The following is a 24,169-nucleotide window of genomic DNA, read 5'->3' on the forward strand; positions in this document are numbered from 1 at the left end:
TCAACCGGCTCTTAATCTGATAAACTTTGAGGCAATAAAAAGCATTTTAATCGTAATAAAGATACTTTAATAATACTCTATGACAACAAAATTCTTTGCAAATATGCAAATTGCTACTTGCATTTTCGAGGAATTTATATAGACAAGTATATCTGAGCCAGTGGGCATCAAACTAGATTATAACAGATCGCTAGCGCCCTCTTGTCAATGTCGAAAATATGGCGCAAGTTTTTTGTCGTACCGTAGTTTGTGTGTTTTCTATACATAATTATGTCTTAATAGCTGTCGCCCGCGACTCCGTTCACGCGTAATAAAAAAAACATAACAAGTAGCTTATGTGTTCTTCCAGACTATGATCTACATTTATGCCAAATGTCATCGAGGTTCGCTAAACCATTCTGAGGATACCTTCAAACAAACATCCATCTATCCATCCGTCCAAACATTCGCATTTATAATACTCGTATTAGTAAGACTAGTAAGATAATGTTAGATATATTTTGTGACCGAACTAACCTAACGCCTTTCTAACTGAGCCAGACATCTGTGGTTGACAAATCAAATACTTTATGAAATTAATAAAGGCTTATTCGATGAAAAGAGTTATATATATCTTATTCTCTTAGGTCTCTTAAAAGATGTAACAATTTTCATCGGATGGTATGTTCTGTGCATTATTTCTTATCATTGCGCAGCACATTATAATGGGTTGTAAAGCACAGAACAACAGCGGTTAAACTGATGTTGCGTCGGAACAATTTTACGGTTATTTACCATTACTTACGGTTATTTACGGCAGTTAACATTAGATAATATGTACGTTACGAATCTCATCGGACATAGTATTTTAAAGATATTATCTCTCAGTTTGACAACTTTCTTATGGAATTAGAAATAGCTCTTATTTTGGTAACAATGAGGTTCTATTCGTCCTAAAATACCTATATATAGTAGAATTAAGCAGACTAAAAACTATGAAAAAGGTTGACATTTATCTGGGTACGTATGTCAGTTCCATTGAGACCTCTTTTTACTTGAACCTCTCGACAAATTTCTACATACCTTAGTACGAAATTGTGTTCTTATCCCTTTTTTAAACAGAATAAGATGATTTCGGCAGTGTTATTGGTCAGTTGCAAAGCTTGCTCTCGATGTTTTTACCTCAAGGTTGGTAGCACGTTATTTTAATCAACACTCACTTTATTTTGTTACAAAATCTATGCTCAATGTTACCGGATACGTTTCAGTGACGTTATAAGATGAACCACTTATATGCATGATGTTCGATTAGTGCAAAAATATTTGTAGTACCGTCAGCAAAAACTATTAACTATTTATTATTCTTTTGGTTTCATAAATCAGAGCGAATAATTGAAAAGCTATCAAATTTCAAAATTATTGAAACACACTTCTTAAAAAAATTGAAAATTATTTGAATAGATTCTATTCTGTACTGTCTATGAATAAGGCATGATCACCACTAATTTAGGGTAATTTCATATCTCTCGTGGGCACGTATGTGTATGCGCTTAAGAGGATATTATTTCTTATACGTGGAAGATTTTTTAAACTAATTGATTAAAAGAAATATTTGCTTAGATTTGATATTTAAAAATATACTTCTCAATGATTTCTCTACTATCTCTACTGTCAACTCCTTTCCCCAACATCCGGTTACCCTGTGTGACTCATGTGCCAGGCCAGTAGCCTGGGTCAGTGACCAGTGAAAGTGGTCGTAGTAATACCAACATTGAATAGACGTGAAAATGAATGTTTTTCCTTAAACGTTTAAAATAACTGTTTAGATTTGTCGATGGAATAAACTAACTGGTCTAACATGAGTTTATATACTTTATGTCAGCTTTCGTTAACTTTACGGTTAAACTAAACTACATTGGGTATATTCAAGGGTAAACCAAATAAATTAACTTTAATTCAACACTGGGCTATGCAAAAGTATTTTTGAAATCTGATTTTGAGATTCTTTATTAGTTGACTAGCTTTTACCCGCGACTCCGTCCGCGCGGAATAAAAAAAAAATTGAAAACGGGGTAAAACTTATCCTATGTTCTTTTCCTGGTTCTAAGCTACCTGCCCACCAATTTTCAGTCAAATCGATTCAGCCGTTCTTGAGTTATAAATGGTGTAACTAACACAACTTTCTTTTATATATATAGATTTATAGGCGGTCATATTAAACATACGACTAGAATAGTCGATGACAGTTAAAATGCTTCTGTTTTTTATTTCGGTCATAAATACGTTGAAGCTCTGAAAAATACATTCAAAGTTAGCTACTTAAAGGTTATGATATTTAGCAATTTAATAAGACATGCGGCGTAGGACGAGGAGAAATCTAGGCCGTTCAATCGTATCCTGGATGGACGCGATGAAGCAATAATGACTTACGGATGAGAATTAATTAAGCATCGCGAAAGTTCCGCTTCCTTTGATCAGTATTACTAATGAAATAATAATTTTCCTTTACAAATATTTTACTTATACAACGATTGAAATGCTTTTCATTTTAGATGTTTATAGAAAAAATAACTCAGCTTGATCGCTACAAAGATACTAGCTGTTGACTGCGACTCCGTCCGCGCGGAATTAAAAAAAAAAACACATACAATAGGTAGCCAATGTGTTCTTCAAGACTATGTCATATATCTGTGCCAAATTTCATCAAGATCCGTTAACCGTACCGTAGATACCTTCAAACAAACATCTATCCATCTAAACATTCGCATCTTATACAAAAGAAAGTCGTGTTAGTTACACTATTTATAACTCAAGATCGATCGAACTGATTTAGCTGAAAATTTATGGGGAGGTAGCTTAGAACTAGGAGAGGGACATAGGAACTTTTTTTTTTATCTTGTGTGCATTTTTTTTATTCCGCGCGGACGGAGTCGCGGGTAAAAGCTAGTTTATAATATTACTAAGTTCATGAAATAATTGTTTTTTTTTTGTTTTCAGATATAACGCAGCCACTTTGCGTGTTGGAGTCTGACTTTGGTTTCAAGATCAACTGCGCCTTCAAGAAATCGGGACTCTTCAGGGTACGGAATCTAGGGGGTATTAAAGCGCATGCAAGTCTTGGTGAGTTAAATACATTGTTTGTTATTCAACGTTTAAGTGCCAATATCGTAATAGTTATTTTCAGAATGTGTTTTCCTTTAGCCCATGTCAAGGTTTGATTCCTACCACGTAGCCTTCGTCAAGAACATTCTGCAACATTCGTAATTAAGCATTGACGTAGTGGATCTGGCCTCGACTGGTTATTGACCAGCTTCCTATATTATGGCTCAATCCCCTTGTTAGTGCAATACGTGTAATAATTTATTAATAATATATAACTTGGCTGTTTCCGCCATACTCGTTACCAGTTAATATAATAGCTTATTTGCGAAGCGGAACATAATACATCATAGGTCATTTGAAAGTATTCTTGAAAGTATTTTTCCGACTTTTTTTTTTTCATTAGAATAACGCTACATAGACACGTTTATTTTAAAATTTTAGATTGTGTCTTTTATAGAAATTTAGAATAGAATTTAGAATAGAAAATTAAATATGTTTTATTATGTTTTTCAGGGTTCAGTCTAGGAGATGAGCTCGGTTTTGAGCAGTCGCTAACAAACTTAGACACGAGCAGAAGAAGATCTGTTAGCTTCAAGAATGGCGCGCCGAATGTTATTGTTGATTCCTCCAATAGGACGCCTGCTAAGCAAGAGGTAACAAATTTTGGAAATACTTTACTTTCTTCGTAAAATAAAATTCTAAAAAAATTGTATATAGGATGTTGTTTGTTTAAATATGTTTATTGAAAATAATAAAACAACGTCCTTTACTTGATTGAATTATTTACACACTATCTAATCACTTGCCGTAAATTTCAGAAACGTGGTAAACAGAACAGAATCATGATGAGACCAGTGTCCTCGGCTGCCCGTCCGAACCAAGCCGCAATGGACAAGTTGTCCAGTTTGCACCGCCGTGTTTCCAGTACAATGCAGCCCATTGTTGTGCCCACGATAGCCTCGCCCAACACCATGACCATGGCCAAGCCCACGATAACACTGGCCAAGCCCATGCCAATGGGAGTTCCACCGTTCAGACCATTACCACCCAAAGAAGATACGCTAAAAGTTCTGCCAATAGCATCAACTCAAGCATATTCGCCGCTTGCAGCACCGCAGTCGAAAGGACCCGGACTCGCCTATCCAAGTGAGAACACACATTCATCACAAGACAACATATCAAAAATGGTGTCACATATGACAGCAATTCAATACGGACAGCCATTCCTATCGAGCATCACTCCAACCCCACTCATTAATACACGCATCTATACCGCACCCACTCCAGTCAACCCATTCGTTCCAATGCCAGTAGCGGCACCACCCACACAAGCCATATCAGTAGTACCCGCACCAGGCTTTCATAACTCGCAATTTCCATCTGACACTAACTCGAATTCTTTCCGAAAAACCATCAATCCTTTTTCTAACTTTGTAGACCCCCAAACCCAAGAAGCGAGTCAATATCCAAATACGAAGAAAGTGGACGACTACAACACAATATCAGGTTACGGAGATGATACAGCGCTGAAGTTCAGTAAAGAAGATATAAATGAGAAAATAGCTGAGATAGCGAAAGCGGGTAATATTTCAATGGAAGCAGTGGAAGCGGCGATCGCATTGAGGCAGCAGCAATTGCTGAACAAGTACGCCAACATACCGATCCCGACGACGCCGTCAACATCAACCACCACGACCGAGGATCTCCCGGTGTTTCAAACACAACCGGAACCTGAAATTGTCGTAGCATCCGTACAGCAGAAACCAAAGAGGTACCTAGTTTTTTCATCAAAAACCAAAATTCAACGTCTTAATAAACAAGTCTAATTTTACAATAAAAATCAAAATCAATTTAATTTTAATTTTGTAATAAAAACAGAAATCCAACAACTGGCAAGGTGATGAATGCCCCGCGAGAGTATTACCCAGTCGGCTACGAAAAGAACTTCGACGACCATTTTCAGTCCAAAGTGGATCTGCCGGAGACCAACTTCCACTGCGGGGACCAGAAATATTTCCCCGGTCTGTACGGGGACGAGAGTCTTGGTTGTATGGTAAGTTTAAAGTTATATATGAATTATTTAACTTTATATCAACTAGTAATTGTAATTCTTTACTAATGCCACAGACAAAAATAATATTAGACAATTAATATAATGTAACAAAATACTTTGAACCCTAACTAAACTTATCGTTATCGGTTTTTTAAGGTATCGAAGAATTAAAGTAAGCCTCAATGAAAATGTTGAATATGTTTCCAGGTGTTTCACGTGTGTGCACTAACTGACGACGGTCTGGTAATGAAATCTTTCCTCTGCCCGGAGTCGACGCTCTTCGACCAGACGATCCTCAAGTGCAACTGGTGGTTCTACGTTGACTGCAAGAATACCGCGCGTCTCTACGATACCAACATTCCTGTCTCCAAGAGCTATCAACTCATGAAAGCGCTAACATTCTTCTCGTCATACAAGAAAGAGATGCAAGACGGTATGATCACTTTTTCAGGCTGTTGTCCATCAAAAATATACTATCTGTAAATTATCTTTGATGGAATATTTTTTACGTCGATTTTATAGACTGTTCTACGAGTATCGTACAACTCATAAATTTTTAATAACTTCTTTTATACATTTCAGGCAACTCAATGAATCCTGAAGATGTGGATGGTATTAAAGAAGCTATTACAATTCTAGAAAATCAAGACTCTAAGACGGCACAGAGTAATGTAGCTGAAAGTATACAAATAGTGACGCCGCAGTCTATTATCATAGACGAAAGAAATAATCATAGAACGCAGTACTCGGATACAACCTCACCTGTATACCGAGGTACTCGAGAATTCAGTAATTCTACTGAAAGGAGAAACGCAAGACGAAATGCAACGAACAGTCAAGAAACAAAGGATGACGATTTTAAACTAATAACAGTCAATGCGAATATGAACTATACTAAACCATCTGGCTTTACGTTAACCGAGAATAGTCCAAAGAATTCTGCTGAGAGCACAGAAAGAAAATATAGAAGACGAATGACTTTAAGGTATTCACCGACGACAAAAGAAACGACCACGACCTTTAAACCCTTAGAATTGACAACATTTACGTCCTCATTAGTAGAAATCATGAAACAAGAGATACAACCGATGGAAAATTTCAATTCACAAGTCAAACAGGAGAAATTGACTGATCAGATAGATAAAACAATTGTTAACGAATCCGAAACTCACTCTCCTGTTAAAAGATTTTACAGATCGAGTGCTGAAAGCTATAAAGATGAGCAGGAGTTTGAAATAGTCGATGACAAAAAAGTTCAAATCGTAAGACCTACAACGAGCGCACAACTTGTCGGCCAAAATCCAACTCCAACGGCCGCTATAGCTAAATTGGATGAAGCTGTTCTTGGAAGCAGCATACAAAGACTACAAAAGCACACAACGACAGTTGTTTCCGAGAAAGCGGGCGATTTTTTAAGTCCAGACCGACCAGGAACGTAGTCAAAATTTGTGTAGTCAATAATTATATTTAAGTGTCATATAAACCTCTTGTTAATTTATTTATTACTCATCAGATATGTAAGCCAAGGCCAATGTACTGTTGTTGATTGCGTATTTGCTCAATTACATTTTAGTCTAGTTGAGAAGTCGAGGTTCAGTCAAGTGATATTACGGTGTATGTTTTAGTTGTTTAGAATAAAAACTTGTTTCCTAATTTATATTTTTCATTTACCTAAAACTTGATTCGCTTAACTTTTAGGTTAGGTTAGTACCACGATCCCAAAAAATTGATATTTTTTGCTTACATCCCTATTATTCCTCTTAAAGCCCTGTTATTCTGGTTAAATGTCTGTAACTTTAGTGGTTGTTATAGAAGTTTTCAGATTATACATGTGCTATTGCGACGTTCCTCCATATTAATTCTAAAATCCTGCATCAGTAAGTGTTAATGTCTATGTTACTCCAAAAAATACTATAACACTGATTTGATAAACACGTGTTTTAGCCCTTAGACCGCCGCTAATTGATATTATTGATGCTAATATGATATGTTTCACCATAAATAATTAATTTGCAAAGACCACATTTCGCAAGTCTACGCATAATAATGTTTCAACAACCATGATTTGTCAAAAATCCGCGCCCGGTGCTAAAGTCTCGGTATAAAGGTGTTGACGTATGTATTTCAAACATTAAGTTTTTTTTTTATAGTAAGATTCTATTAGTTTAGAACGAATCATTAAAACACATTTTATTGTTGCAATAATTTAATTAATCATCGTTTCGACGATTTGGTACACATACATTTGAAGAATTTTTCACAAATCAAGGGACCGATTACGATGAGGCCGGCCGCAGTGACCGCCGTCAGCACACTCATACAAATCATGATCTAGTGTTAGTTACGCGCACTGCCTTCACAAAACTATCGACGCGGGAACTATCTGAAAATAGTGCAAAATTCTTCAAATGATTCTGGAAAATTTGGATATTACTAACATGAAGCTAATATTGTTGGAAGTACCAATGAAATGAAAGTTTCAAAAAGATTGCTAAAACACTTTCAAAGAACGTTTCTTTATTACTGTAGTCAATTTAAACAAACACATATAAAAATATAATACAATACAATAAACAAATACATAAGGTTCACAGTTAAATTTAGAATACGTATTTAAAGACATTTAAGTCATAATATTTGTAGCCGTAGATCCGAACACTAGTTAAATTTCACAAATTAAAATAATGGCTTTGCTATCTTATAGCTTTTAATTAATTACAATTCAAGATAATTATATTTGTACTACGATATTGTTCAAAACTTTGCATTTTAACAATAATTTAACGATTACATTTTTATTAACGTTTACGTGAATGGCTGCAGGATTTTGTGAATTTTCCACAAATTAAAGGACAACATAGGACAATTCCTAAAGCTACTATCACAGTGTACATTGATAAACAAGCCATTTTCTCGAAATCAGAGAAAGAATATATCAATACCAAATATTGTCGGGTCACTTATGTCCAATGTAGGTCAGTAGTTCAGTCCGCAGTCTGGACAAGTGGGATGGTTGGGGCAACAGCAACGAGTTTCTAATATCCCACGGGTACAGAGTGGTACGCAGAACAGTATGGTAGTAGCAGTTACAATACTCAATAACGATATGCAAATCATACGAACATTGGACACGGGGCCTTCTCCCGTACGGTCTGTAACAATGGACACTAATCAATTCATGATACAAAGAAATGTTGAATCAAATACTTGAATCTATACTTACTAGATTTAGAAATTTTTTGGTCAAATGAGTTATGTATTAACAACTTTAGTGGCCTTTTCAACTACTGCGGGAAGAACGAATAAAAGAAAAATTACGGTTAAGAAAGAAGAGAATGCCATTTTAATACTACTGTGTTAAGAAATATATTTGCTATAATGATCGCTTTAGTTTTGATTATCTTGTACGATGTCAGAAATCTGAAACAATAATTAAAACGTATTCTATATCGAATATAATTTAAATCAACTGAACTTGTTTGATTTTTGTTGTTTCTACGCAAATTATTGTTTCGGTACTATCGTGAGAGTAAAAAATATTGTCTAAACAACAAGTAAAATTTTTGTATTTACGTTTAATTTTGTTGTATTCACCGCACACCAAAGCGCCCCGTCTTCTCCGACCAGGCAATCAAACTCGAAGTAGCCCTGACGTTATCAAGACTATCTTAACAACATTGTACAATAATTTCGCTCTCATGATGCTTGATAAATTTTCTTAGCTTATGACAGCTGTCAGAATAATAATTTTTCGGTATTATAAGGCTTTCAAAATTTAAATTACTTTTTAACTTACTTTAAGAAGGAAGAGGTTACCAATTCGTGTGTTTTTTGTTCCTAATATCGCAACCTCAGGATAAATTCTACTCTTGCATTATTATTGAGATACTAGCTGTCGCTCACGATTCTATCCGTGCGGAATTAAAAAAGAACCTAATTAATAACCTATGTGTTCCTTGAGATACCTTGTAACAAACATCCATCCATCCATCTAAACATTCGCATTTATATTACTAGTAAGATTAAATTGAGGATATTCGATTATCAATTTTATTAAAGGAAATTAACAAAGTAAATTTATGGCGCGAAAATGAGCGGCAGTGTCGGTCAGAGCCGCTCCAGACATACTTTTACCGTCCAGATTGATGAAATACCCAAAAAAAGGCGGTATTAAGAGCACCAGAATCCCGTATGCTTAGATGAATGATTTTTTGTGCCTTTGATACTTCCTTGAGAAGTTTTCCGATGATTTGTTTAGAACAATTCCTCCTGCTGAACTGAGTTACATCAAAATAATAAAGCTCCTAACATTCCTTTTACAGATTACCACCGCCATACCCGAAGGCAGTGAGTAGATGTGGTGATCGGTGGTGTCGGTCGTTTACCCCCTTTAATTAAAACGTGTCATGGAATCTGATGATCACATAACGATAAAACAGAAACTTTCATTTGACGATTATTAATAAAAATTAAGAACGTTAAAGAAGTAACAAAGAAGAAGGAAGAAATAAACTCTAATCATAAATGTGATAAAATACTTGCAAAAAAAATTTAATTCTCACTCAAGACAAATATATACAGTACATCAATTAGACTTAGATTTTTTTGGACATGAAGGATTTCTACAGGGTTCCACTTTCTTGTACTTCTTCAGGGGCCAGTAGGTGTCCAAAATAATAGGGACGCAGGAAATGCAGCCGACGGCGATCATGGCGCTCATACAAGAGACACAAATTATCATGACGGGGAACATCTACTTCTTCAAACACTTGATGAACTTGTTCATCTCAAACTGTCGGTAGCAGACGGGCACGCACGCGAGGATCGTGGCTGAGGCGATCAGGGCGTATAAGGAAATGCAAATCATGTTTCGACAACGCCCGGGACCGCGTCAAGCCACCTTGGTTGATTTTAAATCACTTCCTTTCAGATATAATTTCTGGAAAGAAATTTAAACATATTTGAAATTCGACAGAGAAAGAGAGAGAAATTCCAAATCTAATAAAGTTTTTATTAATATTATCTTATCTATAAAGATTTCAATTTTATAGGTTTATTAACGTAATTTATTACTTTATTTAGTCTATTATTTATAAAAATTATCACATATTTCCCTGTATACTTGCATGCCTTTTAAAAACGTATATTTTGTACATTAATAATTATTATACTAATAGTTATTATATGAGTGCATATAACTAATAGAATAATAACAGTAACAGGTACTTTGAACATGATTTCGAAAATATTGATTGTATATACTTAATGAACATACACATTTCTTAAAACGATGATGAAATTATGTCATCACAAGTAAAAAAATTAGGAATATATAAATCGCATTACTAACCTTTACACCGAAATATAGATCATCTAATAATACATATGGAAGTCGAAACTATGAAGTATTCTTCGACTGTACGTGTTTATAACACAGGACACATAATTTAATGAAAACCAAAAATTTTACGATTTTACAATTTCTCTTTACAGACAATCCATTATGACAGTTCTTGGGGTGTCTAATTTGAATGATTTTCTTTTTTTTTCTGTGTGTACAGAATTATCTATAGAAGCAAAAAGGTTTGATGGACAATCTGACAGAATAATTTTGCAAAAGTTTAAATAAACGAGTGTTACCTTTAACTTTTTGGTAGGAGTTACGAACTTACTTAATTCGTCTACTTTATACATTGCATTGCATACATTGAGGCCTACGTGAAACATTGGACGAACTCAGGTTGATTATGATGTCGATGATACATTGACATTTACTTTGTTATTATATCTTAGCCGGGTTATGTTACAAATTCTATTTCTTTGTTGAGAACGTCATTTTTGTATTCTAATTGTATATCAAATCATGCGTTATCACCAGCGATCATTTTCTCTTTATAGTTGAATAATTTATCGAATACCGCAATAATAATAACGTACCATAAAGCATGACTTTGTAAGTTATGTTATTTATCTTTCAATGTTGCAATAAAAACTCTTTGAAATGTGATAGACGTATTTGATTTCAATTAAGAATATAAATAAGTCAATTTCAAGCTGTCAAACCATTAGATAGTAATTTGTTTATTTTGCTAAATAAAACGAATTATATTTTCTCTTCAGACACAAAAAAAACATTAAATACCTATGTAGAAAAATAGTAAATTAGGGGCAATTTATCGTTGCCGTATAAGTGTACTAGGATTTAAATTATTTAAATGAGACTTTTAGTGATATTCCTCCTGACGTTAGTGTCAGTCTGGGGTTTCCCGGAAAGGAGAGCTGCACATAACAAAAATTTAATTAAACAACCACACGAAGAAAGAAAGAACAAAGTGCGGGAAACGCCTAGAGATTGCAAAGGGAAATGTGCGACTAGTATAGCACAGAAAGCGGCCGCTGAGGCTAAAGCGGCACAGGCGGCGCAAAATGCCGCCGGTGCTCAGGCCGCTCATATGGTAAGTACTCAAAATATACTAAATTAAGAATCAAGTAACAAGTAGACATCCTACAAAGCGCGATTTAGCTTGCAATTTCAAAATACAAGGTGAAACTTCTATTAGTGAGATTCAACATGTAGTTTATCTTCAACGTTATCCTAAATTTGTGGGTCATAATTTCGATTTGAGATTTTGTATCTCACTTTGCCATGAATTATGAGTGTGTACAGTGACTTAACATTATTGCTCATTTGATAGTAGTTTAAGAAGATTCGACGCGTTTAACATCCAAAAATTTAGGTTCATGCTGAATTCAAACAGTGCGCATTACGCAGGACCTCATTTTTATAAAGACATTGAGGAAAACCTATAACCTCCTATATACTGACAGTGTCAAATGATGATTACGTTAAGAATCAAATTCCAAACGATGTTTTGATAAAACCATCCAGTGTAACCTCACTGCACCTACCTTACCTTGCAGGTTGAATTTAGAAGATAAGCCTTGTAAACGTTTGTACTTTGTTTTGGAGAGAGAAAGGGAGTGGGGATTGATATAAGGAAAAAATTAGTAAAGATTATGACGCAGTTTAATTTTGAATCCAGGTTAAAACGCAACTGGCGGAGAAAGCGCTGCAAGCTGCTAAAGCGGCCGAAGCTGCGCTCGCCGGGAAGCAGGCAGTGGTGGAGCAGCTGCAACAAGAGGTGAAGGAGGCCGAGGCCGTGGTGGCGGAGAACACGGCCGCGGTGCACCAGCAGCAGGGCACTGTCAATGCGGCCGTGCAAGCCGCGCAGCAAGCAACAGCTCAAGTAAGAGATTATAAGACGTCAGATGTGTGAAGATATAAAATAATAAATCATTACAGAGATTTCGAATAGAATTTCAAATAGAGAATATTTAGATATTTATTTCCTTCAATGTTTTATCATGACAGCACAAGCTGATGTGCCAGGCGACGCAGCTTGCCGCACAGCTTGAAAAGTCCGCCCACAATGTCCTGGAGAAGACCAAGTTCGGACTGCAGGAGAAATGCCACAATCTGTCGGAGGCACGGGCGCGGTTGGCACATCTGCAGCACAAGTTGCAGTGCGCCTGCGCCGAATGCTCGGCCACCAAGCAGGCCGCGCATTCCGCCTGCGAAGCGGCCCGGGCCGCCTGCGGCAATGCCAGGAAGAAGAAACGCGCAATCAGTCAGCGTAGGAGAGTACAAAGGAAAAGCAAGCGCGGTCGATGATGAAATCATGATATGTACAATTGGAATGAAGTATTTTGATATGTATTGGGAACTTTGTGTTTTGCTATCGTTTGTTCGTAAACAAATGTCCTTTAATTCAGTGATTTTATCTGTTGAAAAGTCTAACCGAAATTATGTGATATACATTGGGGTAGAGTGAACAAGGTACATCAAATGGTTTTTTGTAATAACATGGTTTACTATAGTTTTCTAGTGTTGTATGTTAAGACGTGAAGTTCTTGTAAGCTTTTGATAAAATTTGTTTAAGCTTCTGATATTATAGTTCTAGATGTTAATGTTAATTTGAAGTTTTATTCATTGAATTTGGAATTGAATCCTCTAAAATGTAAAATTGATTAAATTATTTATGCAGTTCATTTGACTAGAGATGAAGTTAGCATCGGAAGGTGTACCGTCGAAAAGTTTAGATGAGTTTTTATTATATTATTAAATTATATTTTACAATTCGTGAAATACTTTGTCTCAAATATTTCCCGATTTATAATTCCTTATTTTCTAATTCCTATTTATATTGGTGTATGAGACACGTAGTAGCATGTAGCAATGTCACAGAGACGAACTTACACGGATTCCCGTAATAATAAAACAAAAGCTTAATTTTTACAAATTTAATCAAATGTCGGTATAATTTACACGTTATTTATATAAATTGCACATAACATAGGGAGAGAGTTTAATAAGTTTTTACAAAAGATAATATTTTTGATACAATCTAAAGTTGAGTATTTTTTTTATTCCCAGTGTTGCAATAACTATATTAAATTACTTATTTTTAACCAGTCTTACTATTTAAATAATCAACAAATGCTTTCTTAATTTGTAGAGTATATTAGAAAAATTTATTTTGGTTTTGACAAATCCGAATCAAAAAATTTAAGTCCCGAAAGCAGATCCTGTGCAAAACTTAATTTTCTCGGAAAAAAACTGAAATTATCGAATACTCCTTTCCTGTGCTTCTTTGTAATACTTCTTATATTTTAAAATACCTTATTAAATAGTCCTTAAATATCTTAAATATCCAATCTATTAGGATTTAAAGTTATCAATAGTCCAATTTAACATTCACGTTGGCTTACACTAATTTATTATTAATTATTCAACTATACTAAATGCATCATTCAGATTTTGTGGACTAAATGCTAAGTTGCTGTGCTTATAATTAATGTAAGGTGACATCGTCGCTGATGATGCAACATCTGGGTCCACCGCGCCGGGTGGAGCAAAGTTTTCACCATCAGTCATCTCTCTTCGGGAGTTGTAATTGGCATAGTATCTACCCGGGGGTTCCGCATATCTCCCACCAACTATCACGTCATCCTCTGCCTCGTCTCTTATCAATGATGACTTCACAGGCTTGCTGCGGCCCCTAAATCTCTCAGCTCGTTTCTGTTTCTTCCTTTTATTAAACATATCCATCTTTAACGTTTTCTCTGAGTTGTATACGTCAGAAAATACATTTTCATCGTCATCTATGTCTAAGGATACCTGGTAATCGGGGCTTCGTACTTTTGGACGACTTTTTTCAGGCGTTTTGAAATTGTCATCGAAATCATTCAAGTAAATGGTATCAGTAATTTTTGATTTGTGGTCTAAATAATCCGTCTCATCCAAATCAATAGGATTGGACAACTTTTGTTGGGATGGGCTTGGAACCTTTGGCACTGTTTTTACCCGATTCGTATGAAAATCTGGTCGATCACCATAATTTCTTTTCGCATTTTTGTTAATATCGTATTCAGGACCACGTAGTTGGTTCAATGGATGATTCTCAGATGATGCGAAATTTTCGTCAAAATCTTTAAAGAAAATCGGTTTCTTCTTTTTCTTCTGGTCTAGATAATCATGTTCGTCGACTTCGATCGAGTCTAAAAACTTTTGTCTAGCGAATTTCGGGACATCTGGTACTACTTTTATTTGACTTCTATAGACGTCCGGCAGATCTCCATAATTAATTTTATTTTTCTTCTCAACGTAGTAATCATTTGGTGGTTCTCCGAATCCCGCTGGTTTAGGAGTAAATGCAAAATCGGGACTTCTTTTTAATAGACCATATATCGGTTTGAAGTCTTGGGTCCTCGGATTTGCGTATCGAATTTTCGGTGGGCGCTTGTAATGGCTCGGCGGGCTATATTTAGGATTAACACTCTTCCTGTATTTCCTCATAACTTTTCTGCTCGGTTTTGCAGATCGTTGTTTTGTTCGAGTCACTCCATGCGCAGGTTTTGGACTTCTGTATTTAGGGTTTGAGACTCTTTTATAGATAAATTTGGGTCTATGTTTGAGAATGGGTCGGTAGGGAAAGTGGTCTAGAGGCGCGTCTCGTTTTACTATTTGTTTTCTTTCTTTATCATCGCTTACTTCATATCCTTGGCTACTGGAGTCTGCCTGAGTGCAGCTGGTGGTTATTGTGACCTGGAAAATAAATATTAATATTGTTAGAGTTTTGCATTTGTCGCCGGAACATGTGGCTGTTTCTATAGAATACTACAGTCTCATTGAAGGCGTGAAGTATTAAAGGTTCTTTTTAAAATGTTATGCTTGTGTTTTTTATTCCATACATTTTTAAAGTTTGAATTGATGAAAAAAAAAAATATATATATTCTTGTTCTGTTATTAAATTTTAGCTTGAATAATTCAGAAGGCGGAAACCACGGTCCAAAATCTGCGTCATTATGTTAAGATGATAGTAATTTGCGTTTCATAAAAGATAAGGTCGAAAGAGTTTATTATTTATGCGAATTGGATTTCAATTTTAAAGTTAAACTTAATTTCATTTAACTAATTTTGAATGTTTACATGCCTTTTGCATTAATTAATTGCGAACTTTCACCATTGGATATGATAATGATCATGATGGGTTACGGAATACTTAACAAGTTGGTTAAGACATGATACTGACAGTTAAAGTTAAATTTAACTGTTAAGTTAACTGTATTTAAAAACAAATAAGTGGGTTTTTGTTATTTTTAATAAGTTAATAATTTGTGTTAAAATGACTAACATCGCCTTTTATCTAAAAAATTTATTGTTAAACAAATTCTAATCAATAGCTAAAATTAACAATAGATCTAGATCTCTAGATATTTATATCCTTGATATTGAACTTGAGGATAGCCACCGAGGGGGTTTTAGTGAGTCAAATCTCACATAACCCTGCCTTTCCCCCAGAAGGCAGGGCATCTTTTGAAGATTTCCCCCTCGAAAAAAAAGAAAAAAAAATAGATAATTATATCCTTAACTAAAATATTGATTAATTTCACAAAAATGACTAAGATCAAATACAAAAGGCAGTTATTTTCGAAACCGCGTGCATAGTGAGGTTTCCATCTCTGTAGCCCTCACCACTGGTTGTTTATCGACAGCAGAATCGACTTTATCGACACGTTATTTACTTTGTCTATGTAGACTTACTAAATAACATGTCTTCAGTTCGTTACAATGAAAATAACTATGCTGGACAACACGTTATTTAAAACAACCGGCAACAGTAACCAGTTGTACAACAACGAACCGTTTTAATAGCTAGGGAAAGGTAGCTGTGTTTATGGTGAAAGTTACAAAATATCTATTAAGGTAGATGTGTGAGAGATTTTTTTGTTTTTTAATAGACCGTATGGTGTAGGATTTTGAGTTGTTCTACAACATAAAAACGACGAAGAAAACTTTTCTAATCCAAATTTATGTAAATTATAAACTTACTATAACCTGTCAAAGATTTCTTCATACATACTATGTGTAGTACATTTATAAACTGACCGATTTCACAACCGATGGGTGACATAAACAAATCACTGAAGACTTAATAAAGATTTTTGTAATTAATTTTACTGTGACTAATGGGATATCATTATAATATATAAAGCAAAAAAAAAAAAAACTTAATTAGTAGCCTATGTGTTCTTCCAGACTATGTTCTACATGTATGCCAAATTTCATCGAGATCCACGCAGCCGTTCTAGAGATACTTTCTAACAAAAATCCATCCATTCATACATCCGTATATCCATACATCCAAACCTTCGCATTTATAATATTAGAAAGATAGTAGTGTCCGTTACAATGTGATCGGATCTTACACTTTCGCTTCTCGTTGGTTTTGCTAACAAAGTGTGACGGAGTGCATTTTGTTGTTGACTGTACGCTATAACGTGGTTTTGCAGTTAGCGGTATCGGTGATTTCCCATACAAACAATACTGACAAAAAATTCTTCCACACTTTATTTACAATTTAGTCTCACGATAAAGCAGTGTGTGTTGACGAGTGGCATAGAAATTACGAAATTGGAACTCGTGCGACTCTCATAGTTTTCCTATCACATCCTGTTTATGTATTATACCGTTTTGTTAGCGAAAGTTGATATAAAACAAGCATTATTTCATTTAATAGACCAATAAATTACCAGTACTGTAATTTTGTGACACTGAGCCGTGGAAACGTTGACATTTCTTACTAATATTATAAATGCGAATGTTTAGATGGATGGATATTTGAAGGTATCTCAGTAACAGCTCAACGGATCTTGATGTAGAACATAGTTTGGAAGAACACATAGACTACTTATTACGTTTTTTTTTATTAAGCGCGGACGGATTCCCTGACGACAGCTAGTCTTATATAAGTTGTAACTGGACCGCATATTTCAAAACCAATTTGTAATTTAAGCTATACGAGGTAACAACCTCGTATTTAAAATATGGAATCGAATAGAACGAACGTACATACTCGTGAACATGTAAATAAATTAGTCTACATATACACTATAATATTATAAATAGAAAAGTATTGTATGTGTGTATGTAATGAATAAACTCAAAAACAACTGGACCACTGAATAACATGGGTTTTGTTTATATTTATTATAGAAAAAGTTATTTTTAAAATTCCGCACGACGAAGTCGCAGGCAAATGCTAGTTTTAAGGTCGCAATCGTTCTGACATACAAACAATCATTAATTACGGCCATCTTTTTTCTATAAATTACGTAACGATAGCGCAGTTAAGCGAATAATGAACATTTTACGGACAATCATTTTATTAGTTAATAGGCGTAAATTTAAAGAAAGTGTTGAAAATGACTTCGGGTACCTATAACTATTGGTTTATTGTGACGAAAGAAATTTACTAAAACTCATAGTTTTGTAAACAAAATATAGAACACTTAATAAATTATGCGTGTAAAGGTGTGTTAAATAATACTGTACCTAATGGGATATCTGTACAAGTAAAAATAGTTTTTAAACACGTGAGAACTCACGATTGTAGTAGAGAAAATCACCTGACCCAAAGTTTTAGGTTAAGTGCTATTTTTGTAATTTTCTTCTTACGAATGGTACAAGCTATAAAAATGCAACTGTAATTTTAAAGTGTAACGTTCTTGTTACCTATTCTCGTGGTCATACTGTTCTAGTGCGAGTAGATAACGTACCTTTATAAAAAAATACTATTAATTATATCAAAACTAGTTGTCGCCCGCGACTCTGTCCGCGCTGTATAAAAAAAAACTTGTTAAGTAGCTTATGTGTTCTTCCAGATTTTATTCTACATCTGTGCCAAATTTCGTTAAGATCGATAGAGCCGTTCCGAACATAACTTCATACAAACATTCATCCATTCAAACATTCACATCTATATATATAAAAGAAAGTCGTGTTAGTTACACTATTTATAACTCAAGATCTGTCGAACTGATTTACCTGAAAATTGATGGGTAGCTTAGAACTAGGCGACGAACATAGGAACTTTTTTATCTTGTGTGCATTTTTGTTATTCCGCGCGGACGGAGTCGCGGGTAAAAGCTAGTTTAATATATAAGTAGAAATACGAGTACATATAAGAAAACATAGAAAGTATGTCAACTTTTCTATAAAAAATTAAATTTTAAACATAACAAAAATTTTTAAAAAAAAATTTACGACAGCAATATTGTACATTGTCACAAATATATCAGTCGTTTCTTATTAATTTAAAAAAGTTTTCTTTTTAACATATTGTGCCATATGTGAAACAGCGCGTAGAATTTTATTATAATTTTGTACTAAAAATTTTATTAGATTAGAACTGTGACGAACGGTGAAAGTTGTATTTGATTTTTAAACTAACATAACAACTATTTTAATTGTTATATTATATGTTTATACAGTAATTAAATTAAATCAATTTTGGTTACTTTTGTTGCTTTGAATTTTATTTTTTGACCTGGTTGATTCTATTTTTAAAATTATACATAAAATTGAAACAAAGTTACATTATTACGAAAACCAGCTTTTGCCAGCGATTCAGTCAGCGTGGAATTAAAAAAAAAAACTTAATTAGTAGCTTATGTCTTCTTTCAGATTATATTCTACATCTATGCCAAATAGCAAGAACCGTTGTTTTGTTCTGGATAAACTTAGTAACAAACATCCATCCAAACACCAAACTTTCATATTTATAACATAAGTAAGATTGTTTTGTCTGTAATCTCGTAATTTGATTATAGTTTTCTAACTCCTCTATTTTCAATTGTAAATCAATTGTAGATCAACAAGGCTTTCTGACACGATGTACATATACGTCAAACCAAATTATGCCAGCGCACTAGCGCCCTCTTCATAACGTCAAAATAATTTCACAAGATCTGTACTGTACCTGTCATCTAATGTTCTATTCCGTTTTTTTCATGTCATTATGCCCATGTAGGTTCTCTATATTTTCTGACGGAACTTATTGCGACAGCAGCGCCTCTCGCGGTTTAGATATCCTTGTTTGCCTTTAATTGTTGGAATATTGTCAGTAACTTATCTCCAATCATAAAAATGATCAATTAGATTAGATTAGATCTAGCAGTGTAAACTAAACGCAATAAAATACAATGCCTCAGTTTTTATTCCACGCTTGCATATGTTTATATAAATATTTTCATGATGCTTCTAACAAATCAATAATAAATAATTAAAAGTAATCATTATTTCGTAATGCATTATGCTTCAAAGATAGTTACAGACTGTCATTGTCATAACAATTAACGTGTAAATTAATCTTACTAATATTATAAACTAGCTTTTACCCGCGACTCCGTCCGCGCGTAATAAAAAATATAAAACGGGGTAAAAATTATCCTATGTCCGTTTCCTGGTTCTAAGCTACCTGCCCACCAATTTTCAATCAAATCGATTCAGCCGTTCTTGAGTTATAAATAGTATAACTAACATGACTTTCTTTTATATATATACTCGTAGATATAAGATGCGAATGTTTCCGGAACGTCACAACGGATCTTGATGAAATTTGGCACAGATGTTGAACATAGTCTGGAAGAAAACATATGTTACTTATAATATTTTATTTTAATTCCGTGCGGATGGAGTCGCGGGCTACAGGTAGGAATTAAAAAACTCTAATTCAAATTTAATCGAAAACTATTACATAAATTGATAAACCCGACTGACGATAGCCTTATGACACACTGGACAAAATACGACTTGAAGGACACCTCTCTAATCAAAATCGGTTCATTCGTTTAGGATACAGAAGGTAACAAAGTAATGGACATAAATACATAGAAACATATATCCTCATAAAAAATTACCCTCTTGTGAGTCCGGCAAAAAATCTAGTTGGCATTCAAAATGACAAACCCTTCTTTAACCTTATGTCACTCCGCGATATATTACGGATTCGAAACACTATTAAATTGTACATAACCTATATACATTAAATACGATTCATCATCATAAACCTGTTATGCCTATGTAGTGTCGGCACACATCTCTATCAACCATCATATCTGAATTCATCACCTTCTTACGTATATCCTCTTTCACACAATCCACACATACTTTCTTTAGTATTCCTCTACCTTTGGAGCCATTCACATTTGAATCTCATTACTTTTTTGTTTATGTGATATGTTAAATTAAGACATCTTATATATATAAAAGAAAGTCGTGTTAGTTACACTGTTTATAACTCAAGAACGGTTAGAAGAAGATTTAGCAGAAAATTGATGGGGAGGTTGCTCAGAACTAGGAGACGGACATAGGAACTTTTTTTATGTTGTGTGCATTTTTTTTATTCCGCGCGGACGGAGTCGCGGGTAAAAGCTATTTAATTCTAAAAACAAATGTCGCTAGTTTTATTTTTTATTTCCAGGTAAAAAATATATAATTATAATTTATTATGACTCCGAAGCTATTACTTTATCTCATGTGAACATACAAACATACACACAGTCTATATAATATTATGTATATACACAATGTTTGTTATACATACACAAAATATAAATATTAACACAATGCTTGTTTTATGTATTTCTCTAACATCTACAATAGAAATGAAAATTTTCCCATGGTAACTAAAACATGATGAATGTTTTTTTTTGTTTTCTTAAATAATGATCGAATGTTTACATTTACTTATATACAATTTATAATATTGTTTTTAGGGTTCCCGTACAACTAAAGGAAAAAAACGGAACCCTTATAAGGTCACTATTCCGTCTGTCAAGACCTCCGGAATGCTTGGAAGTTACAAGCTGGAATTAATATTATATACTCAACTCTAACTATCCTTTGTAGCTGTGAAATCAAATTTATTGCCAACAGTGAAAATATTTTTCAAATCGTTGCAGTAGTTTCGGAGCGTATTAATTACAAACAAACAATCAAATTATTCCTCTTGTTATTATGTAGATACTTTAGTATAGATAAACGTAAGAAATATGATGTTATGGAAAGTTTTTATTGGATTTTCTTCTATCTTATAAATGAATGTATGTACGGTTGTTATTTATCGTATAACTCTACAATGACTAAATGGGCCAGAATAAACATTTGTAACATATATAGGTAGATAAATCGCAAGCGACGTTGGTCAGTAAATAAAGTTTAAAAAAAATTCTTTTAGGTTTTGGAGAATGCTATTTCTAGATGTGTGTTGCTTCTAACAGACGTTTATAATGTTCTACGCATACTCGTACTTCTATCTATTCTATAATACTACACGACTCGAAAAATATAATACTTCGGGAATGTGAGGCAAAGGCTTTATTTGTATGTATTGTGTCCATTCCTTCTTGACATGTAACTGCTGGATTTATTTTGAAAAGTGTGTCATTCGTGTGGCAACATTCTCCGGAGTGTCATATTCAGCTAATGTAATTAAAAATGCATTAAATTATAACACAATTTTTTTAATAAGAAATTAAAGTTATGAAAGTCAATTGATAAAAAAATATAAATTTCGTGATTATATATAATTATGTTAGTTGCTTACTAAGTTAAGTACTAGTTGCGAAGTGAAACTTTAATTTAAAATTTCTACAATATTTTTCATATTGAAGCTTAGAATAGTTTAATCGTTTTTATAACAGGAAAACATTTGGGTTGTTCGGAAAATTATTTCGTTTTTATTTCTATTTTCTATGTTTAATAATAATAAATTTGTGCATCTTTGTCGAAGATACACGAATTCTAAGTCGAGAAAAAACAAAATGACTTTCCGAACGACCTATTAGTTTGTTGTCACGAAAATGCACCTTTTCGACTTAACCGCGTCTTTTATTGAATTTAGTAGATTTTTGTTATAACACTTCATATAGCAAGGCAATCTTTCATGTTTTGGTTTTAACCAAATGTCTATGAAAATAAATAATCGAGTAATAATAACTATTATTTTACAAACATAATTTAAACATTTTTTAAATATATAATTTCGTTAGCCATATTTAACAAAAAATAAAAAAAAATGTACTCACAGTTAGAAAAGCGTAACAAAATATATTGGAGAGCAGCATTGTAGCACATGTACACTTAAGCCGATAAATTAATAGACAAACATCTGTATGCATATATAAAAAATCCTGTCATTTGTACAGTCAAATGTACAGTCGAGGCGAAAGCGGACAACACAATACGCGTGCGGACCCACAGATGACTGTCCGCCGACAGACTGTGACCGGACATATAGAGTTGATATTACCACCTTTCTAAACATTTACATTGTCCCGTTTTCTATAAAGTAGATGATTTAAAAAAAACTATTATAAACAAAATTGAACTTGAATATTAGTAAGAATAATCTAATAATAAACTTCGAAATTTAGTCGTATTAAAAAAATTACGATAGATTAGTAATTTTTTGCAGTTCAATTCTACTGTTTTTTTTTTACATAATCCTCTACAACAAACAAACAATCCTTACGGTGAAGGAAAGCAAGAAATTAAAAGATGAAGTCAATGGACACTAGGCCAGATTGGTTAAAGGCTCACACCTAAAATAGAAAAGATAATTGACGATGGTAAATACAACTCTTAAATTATATTTGTCATGTTCATAGAAGCATATACTGCTCTCACATTAACCGATTGTTTATTTATAAATACAAACAAGTAGTTTTTGTGTTATGTTTACTTTCGGTCCGCAACAATCGAGTCATCCTGCTATCTCCTAAACACTGTATAGTTAGAAATATGTTTGATACCGATTCCTTGTATTATATGTAGGTCAGTTATTTCTGTATATTCTTAGCTAAGGTTAAAGACTGGATCCAGAATTTAGACGACCAGAAAAAATCACCAGTATATGTTTTATTTAACACTAGCTGTCGCCCGAAACTCCGTCCTGCACGGACGTTAATTAGAAATAACTTAATAAGTAGCCTAAGTGTTCTTCCAGACTATGTTCTACATATATGGAAATTACATCAAGATCCGTTGATCCACTCCGGAGATACCTTCAAACAAACAAACATCCATCCATACATCAATCCATCTAAATTTTCGCATTTATAATATAAGTAAGATAACATTTTGTAACTCATTAATTTCTGTTAATTTAAAAGACTACCATCTTTAGCGTTGGGCAATCTACAGGTCTAGACAATGTTACATTAATTCAATTCAATTTCCAAGCAGTGGCTTTTAGGTGTGCCAACTGGGCAATGATTGTTTCGCCAGTGTCGCGTTGAAGAGGGAGGCTCGAAGGAGAATGTTACATAAGATTATCGCTATAAGCATCGACAAATTGTGTCAAAATGACATATCGTAAGTTATTGTCACTTGCATAAATTTTTGACTTTTCGATTAGCGACATCGCTTAACGAATGTTACTCTGTCTAGCCCCCTGAAGGTAAACTTATACGTACCGTATCGTCATATCATCAACCGATTCATTACCATTTGGTTTAATTATGATTTCAAATGACTTATTATATTTTGATTATGGCACTTTATATTAATAGATAAAGAGTAATTACTATAGTCTCTGCTAAAAATATTCCGCTGCAGTTTCCCGAATGCTTGAACGTATACAAATCAGAATTGTAGCTGTAGTAATCTAAGCATTTTTAGCTTTAAAAGAC

General features: G+C 33.9%; 3 protein-coding genes and 1 long non-coding RNA gene across 5 annotated transcripts in view; 2 read left to right on the plus strand and 2 right to left on the minus strand.

The window, feature by feature from the left end:
* The window catches only part of LOC106707958, a 33,863-nt gene extending 27,120 nt beyond the window's left edge, over nucleotides 1-6,743 (plus strand). The window contains exons 2-8 of one of the 2 annotated variants that reach the window (XM_014499411.2): nucleotides 2,977-3,099; nucleotides 3,595-3,734; nucleotides 3,900-4,227; nucleotides 4,519-4,852; nucleotides 4,960-5,134; nucleotides 5,342-5,567; nucleotides 5,717-6,743. In XM_014499411.2, the coding sequence (XP_014354897.2) occupies nucleotides 2,977-3,099; nucleotides 3,595-3,734; nucleotides 3,900-4,227; nucleotides 4,519-4,852; nucleotides 4,960-5,134; nucleotides 5,342-5,567; nucleotides 5,717-6,573 (2,183 nt within the window). In that variant the 3' untranslated portion in view covers nucleotides 6,574-6,743. Of the gene's footprint in view, nucleotides 1-2,976; nucleotides 3,100-3,594; nucleotides 3,735-3,899; nucleotides 4,853-4,959; nucleotides 5,135-5,341; nucleotides 5,568-5,716 lie in introns of both variants that reach the window. The other variant, XM_014499410.2, reaches the window with a different exon arrangement.
* A 592-nt stretch (nucleotides 6,744-7,335) lies between these two features.
* Nucleotides 7,336-8,821, minus strand: LOC106707947. The gene is made up of 3 exons (XR_001356864.2): nucleotides 8,708-8,821; nucleotides 8,077-8,286; nucleotides 7,336-7,517 (listed from the first exon to the last, which is right to left on the minus strand). It is a non-coding gene; the product is annotated as an uncharacterized LOC106707947 (long non-coding RNA).
* A 2,432-nt stretch (nucleotides 8,822-11,253) lies between these two features.
* On the plus strand, nucleotides 11,254-12,806 carry LOC106707945 (tol-Pal system protein TolA). The gene is made up of 3 exons (XM_014499398.2): nucleotides 11,254-11,589; nucleotides 12,178-12,381; nucleotides 12,507-12,806. Exons 1-3 carry the CDS (start codon nucleotides 11,350-11,352, stop codon nucleotides 12,804-12,806), a joined length of 744 nt encoding a protein of 247 aa, XP_014354884.2. The 5' UTR covers nucleotides 11,254-11,349.
* Nucleotides 12,807-13,728: 922 nt separating this feature from the next.
* On the minus strand, nucleotides 13,729-22,741 carry LOC106707939. The gene is made up of 2 exons (XM_014499392.2): nucleotides 22,565-22,741; nucleotides 13,729-15,239 (listed from the first exon to the last, which is right to left on the minus strand). Exons 1-2 carry the CDS (start codon nucleotides 22,655-22,657, stop codon nucleotides 13,920-13,922), a joined length of 1,413 nt encoding a protein of 470 aa, XP_014354878.2. The 5' UTR covers nucleotides 22,658-22,741; the 3' UTR covers nucleotides 13,729-13,919.
* Nucleotides 22,742-24,169: the final 1,428 nt, after the last annotated feature.

This window comes from Papilio machaon, chromosome 18, assembly GCF_912999745.1.
Source record: "Papilio machaon chromosome 18, ilPapMach1.1, whole genome shotgun sequence".
Classification (NCBI taxonomy): domain Eukaryota; kingdom Metazoa; phylum Arthropoda; class Insecta; order Lepidoptera; family Papilionidae; genus Papilio; species Papilio machaon.

Excerpts from the sequence above, each read along its gene's own strand:
- LOC106707945 (XM_014499398.2), top strand. The coding sequence starts at position 11,350 with ATGAGACTTTTAGTGATATTCCTCCTGACGTTAGTGTCAGTCTGGGGT. Across the intron at positions 11,590-12,177 it reads GTGCTCAGGCCGCTCATATG|GTTAAAACGCAACTGGCGGA; the intron begins GTAAGTACTCAA and ends TTTTGAATCCAG. Across the intron at positions 12,382-12,506 it reads CGCAGCAAGCAACAGCTCAA|CACAAGCTGATGTGCCAGGC; the intron begins GTAAGAGATTAT and ends TTATCATGACAG.
- LOC106707939 (XM_014499392.2), bottom strand. The coding sequence starts at position 22,657 with ATGCATACAGATGTTTGTCTATTAATTTATCGGCTTAAGTGTACATGT. Across the intron at positions 15,240-22,564 it reads TTTGTTACGCTTTTCTAACT|GTCACAATAACCACCAGCTG; the intron begins GTGAGTACATTT and ends TTTATTTTCCAG.